The following is a 7,962-nucleotide window of genomic DNA, read 5'->3' as shown; positions in this document are numbered from 1 at the left end:
CATCAACCTGAACAAACCAGAGAATTGCGGCGCACGCTCACTCACCATCACCACCGTCAGGTATCACTTCTCGGCCTTTTCAGATCTGCACTAGGTCTTCTTCCTTTCACAAGTTCATCGGTGTTCATCGTAGTTCATCCGAGTTCGCCATAGTTTCTTTCACCAATGCCTAGTTCAATCCAAAAACAGGCCCGAAGTCGTGCGGTAGCAGTTTTAGCATATGCTTCTCATCGTAGATTCATTCCATCCTTTTGAGATTCAATCTCCAGCACACTAGTTCTTCCATAACACTTTAGGTTTAACCATTTTTCTTGGTTTTTTTGAACTGCTGTAGATCATAAATATAGCTCCCAACCTGCAGAACCTGTTTGCCCCATAGTTAGAAAAATCTCAACTTCCTTGACTTTATAATGTAATGACCCGCCATTCATTGCATGTGCGATTTAAATAACAATCTCAGTAACCCGCCAGGACTTAGCCGGCTCAATCAAAACGCACAATTTGTTCAAAGATCCAGATCCTGGTATGAACCGTCGGCAACATTGGCCTATTCAGCTTAACCATGCTCTTGTAATCCACCGGGGAATGGCCGGCTTGAACATGAATTCTGTAATTACTGGGTGGTTTACCATCACAATATTGACCCGCCACATTTTATTCTCAGGTTTTGCTGTCAAAATGACTAAGACCATCACCTCTTGCGACTGGTTAGTTTCCACTTTCACTGAACAATCTCTCAACGAGTATGTTGGGATGGGTGTTTTACCAACAAAGGACTTCATCCATTAGCAAGTTCCAGGGACTGAAGTTCTGCCTCAACCTAAGGAAGGAGAGGTCATAATCTGTGTAGATCACCTCCTCCGTGGCTTCTCACCACCCGGGTCAAAATTCTTTAGGGATGTTCTGAACTTCTACAAGCTGCACCCCCAAGATATCGGCCCCAACTCTGTTTCTGACATCTGCAACTTCCAAGACTTTTGTGAGGTTTACCTTCAAGAGAAGCCCAGTGTTGATTTATTTAGAGAATATTATTATCTGAACCGCCAGACCGAGATGACAGACGGACCTAGCCTTGAACTTGGCGGGATTTCAATCCAAAGGCGGAGAGACGTCGTCTTCCCTGCAGCCACACTACCCAGTCATCCCAAGGATTGGAACCAGACTTGGTTCTACTGCCAAGACACCTCTCCAGCGGGTGAAAATCCTCTTCCGGGTTTCCGCGCTTGCCAGCTCAGTCCTAGGCATCCACTCCCTGACCTGATCACAGCTGCAGAATGAGCCAAGTATGCGCCTACCTTTTCAAGGATAAGGGCTTTGCTAGCTTATACGTCTCTGTCGTATCTATAATTTTTGATTGTTTCATGCCAATATTATACAACTTTTATAAACTTTTGGCAACATTTTATACGATTTATTTGGACTAACATATTGATCCAGTGCCAGTTCTAGTTCCTCTTTTGTTGCATGTTTTTTGTTTTGCAGAAATTCCATATCAAACGAAGTCCAAACGCGATAAAAATTTATGGAGAATTATTTTGGGATATATGTGATTTTTGGGACTTTGAATCAATGCTAACGGAGGCCCACGACCTCCAAAACCCACCAGGGCGCGCCAGGCACCCCCTCGCGCGCCCAGGTGTGTTGTGCCCATCCTGTAAGGCGGTTGAGGCCCTTCTTCTGGCACAAGAAAGAGAATTTATGGAAAAAATTGTGTAAATTTTTTAGTGCAATCGGAGTTACGGATCTCCGGGAATTTAAGAAGCCGTGAAGGGCCAGATCTGGGGAACGCGAAACAGAAGAGAACAAAGAGGGAGATCCAATCTCGGAGGGGCTCCCGTCCCTCCGCCGCCATGGAGGCCATGGACCATAGGGGGAAATCTCCTCCCATCTAGGGGGGATGCCAAGGAAGAAGAAGAAGGAGGGGGCTCTCTTTCCCTCTCTCCCGGTGGTGCCGAAACGCCGCCTGGGCTAGGATCATGACGGCGATCTACATCAACAACCTTGCTACCGTCATCACCAACTTTCTTCCCCTCTATGCAGCGGTGTAAGACCTCTTCTCCCCGCTGTAATCTGTACTTAAACATGGTTCTCAACTCCATATATTATTTCCCAATGATATTTGGCTATCTTGTGATGTTTGAGTAGATCCGTTTTGTCCTGTGGGTTAATCGAGATCTTGGTTGGTATGATTGTATTTTTTATTTATGGTGCTGTCCTACGGTGCCCTCCACCTCGCGGAAACATGAGGGGTCCCTACTGCAGGGTGTTGCAATACGTTCATGATTTGCTTATGGTGGGTTGCGATAGTGATAGAAGCTTAAACCCGAGTAGGTAGGTTGTTGCATATGGGATAAAGAGGACTTGATACTTCATGCTATGGTTGGGTTTCACGACCTTAATGATCTTTAGTAGTTGCGGATGCTTGCTAGGGGTCCAATCATAAGTGCATATGATCCAAGTAGAGAAAGTATGTTAGCTCATGCCTCTCCCTCATGTAAAATTTCAAGAATGATTACCGATACTTGTGATCGATTGCCTAGGGACAATTGAGTTTCTTGTTGACAAAGCTATCTATTTTTAGTACCTTGGAATTTATTCGTAGTTTTATTCTCGCAAAGTTTTCGTAGTTTTATTCTTGCAAAATAGGCTCATACTTGTTTTCGGTAAAGCAAACGTCAAGTGTGCGTAGAGTTGTATCGGTGGTCGATAGAACTTGAGGGAATATTTGTTCTACCTTTAGCTCCTCGTTTGGTTCGACACTCTTATCTATCGAAGAAGGCTACAAACTATCCCCTATACTTGTGGGTTATCACTAGACAATGGCTTGACTGGTATTGATTTTTTCCGTTGATGGTCGCTTGGAGAATATTGCCTTTGTGCCGCCGTGCCGGCTTAATGTGTGATTACACATGTGATGTGAAAGACCCTCAGCAATACAATCAAACACATCTTGAAGAGCAGGAGATCCATGAGATGTCCAAGTTGTTGCTTGGGGAGAGCCTTGAAAACTGCAGCAAATCGGGACTGGACCCTTTCTGTGCTCTCAATCCTGCTCCCAATGTAAGTACTTTCAGTCCTTTTTTACTTACTTACCCTTTTCTCATAATCTGCTCATCTTCTCATCGTCATTTATGTTTGTCGGAGGGATTGACCACGGGTAGCCTCATCAACACCCCATAGTATTTCAAGACATCGGGGCTAGCTGCGCCCCTCACACCTTCCGGACGAACGATCGACTCCTAGGGGCGGCTGCTAGAAGACGGCGTGCCCCCCAGCAGGCGGCCCCGCGCCCCCTCAAATTTTGCACCCATTTACTATGACGAGATGGGGCGTAGCTACAGTATAACCTATCAGCCCCGAATCCAGGACGAACGTGGCCACAGTGCGGGTGTACCAAGCGGACAACCCTTGCCCGGCGTGGGACTGTAGCCACGCGGTCCATGACGCGACCTATGTCAGCAGGAGCCCTCCTCCTATGACGGGCGGTCGGTATGGCCCACAGGCGGCGGGCCCTACCTGTCTGCGAGCAGCTAGAAGACGACGCATCCCAAGCAGGCGGCCGTGAGCGCGGGCCGACCTCTAGCAGTCGGCCCTCCCTCCCCTCGGAATCTGCGCACCATTAATCTGATGAGATGGAGCATGGCTACAGTGAGCACCCGCCAGGCGGTGGGACTGTAGCCATGCGCCCCCGACAAAGCCTCCGTCACCAAGGGCCGGGCTACAGTAGAAAGCAGTCCGCATGGACCGCAGGCGACGGGCCCTACCTATCGGCCGAGTTCACTGCAGCCGGCGGGACCCACCAAGCGGCAGGCCCGAGCAGCTGGCGGAGAAGCCGGCGCCCAGGGACACTGACGGCCGGGTCCTACACCCGGCCGGATTACCATTTTACCCCTAGGGGGTAGGCCTATATAAACCCCCCAGGCTCACCCATGCAAAGGGTTCCGAACCCTAGCCAATATACACACACATAGAGAGAGGAGATAGAGCTAGCCTTGCCCTTCTTCCTCCTGTAGCCAAACAGCTCAAGGAGCAACCTTGTAGCCACCTTATTGACGATAGTCATCATGCGGAGACCCCGCAGAGCAGGACTAGGGGTGTTATCTCCACGAAGAGCCCCGAACCTGGGTAAGACTTGTAGGCGTTCGAGATCTCACTCACTCCCGCTTCTAGGACCCGACGACGTACTCCTGTCCCCACCCATGATAAGCCACCCCTGGCATATGTCGCAAGATATCCCCGACATTTGCCGCCCACCATAGGGCTGAGTGCACCGTCGACCAGAAACACGTTCTGGACGGGAACCCTCTTCCTTCCTGACGCGTGTAGCCAGCCCGGCACGCCTGATGGCGTATGTGCCGATGTGCTTTGCGGCGTGGAAGCCGCTTGTGCTGCAAGCTGCCTCGCTGATCTCATCAGCGGGATCAGCCTCTCTGATGAGCCCGCGCCCGACGCGGGAGCGGCCAGCTCCAAGACCTGCCTGGTCAACCTCCTCGGCAAGATCTGCATCGCCAACGAGCCTGGCTCCAACCTGGAGTGCGTCGGCTCCACCGACCCGCCCGTCGAGATGCTCATCGACTTCGACGCGACGTCCACTGGTGCCTTCCCTGGCAACTGGTGATCATCGACGATCCGCTCCCTCCTGCGGTCAGCAACACCAGCACTAGCACCATCACGGAGGTGCTAGTCACAAGCCACGACGGAGTCTCGAAGGGGCCGGCCAGGACCCGCTGCAAGCGGCAATGCGGGGTCTGTCCATGCCCGTGGCAGCTGATATCGATGGAGCAACGATGGAAACATTCCACGTCTCGCTCCTCGACAGCGCCAAGAAGTTGGCAGCGATGAGGTGCCTCACTGAAGCCTACCAGCACGAGATGGACCGCGGCGTGGATGGCACCCCGGCTGCTGGTGAGCCTAGCCGAGTGGGCACGGTTCGGCAGCGCGGCTATCGCCAGCATGCTGGGAGCCGGACGCCCAGCCTACGACACCCCGATGGAGAACTTGCGCGGCTATCGCCAGCATGCTGGGAGCCGGACGCCCAGCCTACGACACCCCGATGGAGAACTTGCGTGCCGCCCAGGCGGCGGCAGACGAACTGGACCACCTGGAGGGCGATGAGCATCGCGACCAGATGGTGCGCCTCCAGCAGCTCCTCAACGCGGCTACCGCGTAGCAGGAAGCCGGCCGCCGCGTGGTGGAACCCGGCGAGCAAGCTGAAAACCATCCCCCCCCCCCCCCGTGAGCATGGGGCGACCTCCCGATCCCCAATAGGCGGCGCTCACAGTCAGCGAGACCAAGAGCCGGCTAGTAGCCGTAGTCGGCGCACCCACATTACGATTGTGCGTGACCAAGACGGCCGCCTACGAGCAGAAGAACGGCGGGACGATCGGCCGCTTCCCCCTCACAGGGAGAGGCGCGCTTCCCCGCCGCCTGTTGATCACCCGACTCTTGGAGGCCGGCTAGGCCCCCGTGAAGGAGTCGGAGATAATGACGCCCGCCACCGGATCGACTGGCTTGCTTGGTCCCTGGCTGTAGAAGAAGAAGATGCAATCGGACTAGCCTGCTTCAGCCCCCGCATTCGCGACGAGCCCTTCCCCAAAGGGTTCTCGCTCCCTCAAGACACTCCCAAGTACACCGGCTTCGTGAAGCCTGAAGACTGGCTGGTCGACTACTCCACGGTCGTCAGCATAGCTAACGGCAACAAGCGTGTTGCCGTGAAGTATGTTCCGCTCATGCTCCAGGGCACGGCCTGGACCAAGCTGAACAACCTCAAGCCATACAGTGTCAACAGCTGGCTGGACTTTGCCGGTGTCTTCATCCGCAACTTCACCAGCACCTACAAATGGCCACCCAAGCCTCGCCAACTCTCCATGTGCGTCCAAGGCCCGACTGAGTCCACCTGCGACTACCTGACGCATTGGGCTGAGTTGTGCAACTCTTGCGAAGGGGTGCACGAGGTGCAAGCCATCGAGTACTTCGCCGCCGGGTGAAGAGAGGGCACTTTGCTCAAGCATCGGCTCCTGTGCGACGAGCCGACCACCCTAGACGAGCTCCTGATCGTGGTGGCCAAGTACTACACCGCCGACTCCTTGATGAAGTCGGAGATCTGGGTGGACGCATCCGGGAAGGTCCTCCCGCCGGCTCCTCAAACGCCAGCTGGTGACTCCAACCGGAGCCAGCAGCGAAACAACAACAAGCGCAAGGCCCAGCAGCCAGCTTCTCCAGCAGCCAGCAAGTGGCGATAGTTGAAGATCAGCAGCCGGAGGGGCAGCCGGGCCCCAAGGGCCAGAAGGGCGGCAAGCCTGCTTGGTTGCCCGCCTTCTCCTTCGAGCAAACCCTTGATGCTCCCTGCAAGTTCCACAGTGGGGCGAAGCCGTCTAACCACACCACCCGGAAATGCCACTGGCTCACCCGAATCGCCAAGGGCAAGGGCCTGCCTCCTCCGCCTGCCGGCCCACCGGCTTCGCCTCCTCAGCAGCTGGCGGCCCGCCCAGACGGCCGGCTCCAAAATGAGTTCCCCGAAGCCAATGCCACCTACTTCATCTTCACCAGTGAAGCCGACGACAAGCACAGCCAGTGCCAGCACCACCAGGAGGTGAACGCTGTCGCCCCAGAGGTCCCAGAGTTCATGCACTGGTCCGAGAGGCCCATCAGCTGGAGCCATGCCGACCACCCAACCGTGATGCCGTCGCCGGGTTCTTATGCCATGGTGCTGGATTCCACCTTCTCAACAGAGAGGCGAGCTTGCCGCTTCTACCGGATCCTGATAGACGGTGGTACCAGCATCAACATCCTCTACCATGACACCATGGAGAAGTTGGGCATCAAGGAGAAGCAACTCGTGCCCAGTCGGACTATCTTCCACGGCATCGTACCTGGACTTCCCTGCTCCCCAATCGGCAAGATCAAGATAGACGTCCTGTTAGGAGACAAAGATCACTTCCGCCGCGAGCCAATCTGGTTCGAGGTGGTTGACCTGGACAGCCCCTACCACGATCCTGGGCTGGCCTACACTGGCCAAGTTCATGGCAGTACCGCACTACGCCTACCTCAAGATGAAGATGCCAGGCACCAAGGGCATCATCACCAAAGCCGGCGACTACCAAAAGTCAGCTGCATGCGCAGCTACTAGCAGTCGGCTGGCCCAGTCCCTCATCATCACCGAAGAGAAGCATCTCCTTGACCGGGTGGTGGCCATGGCCAGCAAGCAGCTGAGCATGCCATCCGACCCCAAGGACACGGAGGCTCAGGGCTCCTTCCAGCCGGCCAAGGAAACCAAGAAGATTGCCTTGGACCCGGCTCACCCGGAGAGACACCCCATCGTGGGAACCAACCTCGACAGCAAATAGGAAAGCGAGCTTGTCGATTTCCTCCGTGATAATTGGGACATCTTTACATAGTCTCCCAAAGACATGCTGATATGTCTCCAACGTATCTATAATTTTTGATTGTTCCATGCTATTATATTATCTGTTTTGGATGTTTAATGGGCTTTATTATGCACTTTTATATTATTTTTGGGACTAACCTATTAACCGAAGGCCCAGTGCAAATTGCTGTTTTTTTGCCCATTTCAGTGTTTTGCGGAAAAGGAATATCAAATGGAATCCAAACGGAATGAATCCTTCGCGAGGATCGTTTTTGGAACAAACGCAATCCAGGAGACTTGGAGTGGACGTCAAGGAAGCAATGAGGTGGCCACGAGGTAGGAGGGTGTGCCCCGGGGGGGTAGGCGCGCCCCCACCCTTGTCGGCCCCTCGTGGCTGCATCGACCTACTTCTTTCGCCTATATATATACCCATATACCCTGAAAACATCCAGGAGCACCACAAAACCCTATTTCCACCGCCACAACCTTCCGTACTCGTGAGATCCCATCTTGGGGCCTTTTTCCGCGCTCCGCCAGAGGGGGAATCGATCACGGAGGGCTTCTATATCAACACCATAGCCTCTCCGATGATGTGT

At 54.0% G+C, this 7,962-nt stretch overlaps 1 protein-coding gene across 1 annotated transcript; it reads left to right on the top strand.

Annotated features, from left to right (window-relative positions):
* Nucleotides 1-4,739: 4,739 nt before the first annotated feature.
* On the top strand, nucleotides 4,740-7,346 carry LOC109752258 (uncharacterized). Its single transcript, XM_020311164.1, has 4 exons — nucleotides 4,740-4,905; nucleotides 5,533-5,780; nucleotides 6,422-6,896; nucleotides 7,066-7,346. Exons 1-4 carry the CDS (start codon nucleotides 4,740-4,742, stop codon nucleotides 7,344-7,346), a joined length of 1,170 nt encoding a protein of 389 aa, XP_020166753.1.
* Nucleotides 7,347-7,962: the final 616 nt, after the last annotated feature.

Source organism: Aegilops tauschii, chromosome 5 (genome assembly GCF_002575655.3).
Source record: "Aegilops tauschii subsp. strangulata cultivar AL8/78 chromosome 5, Aet v6.0, whole genome shotgun sequence".
NCBI lineage: Eukaryota > Viridiplantae > Streptophyta > Magnoliopsida > Poales > Poaceae > Aegilops > Aegilops tauschii.
This window is presented reverse-complemented; position numbering and strand designations above follow the sequence as displayed.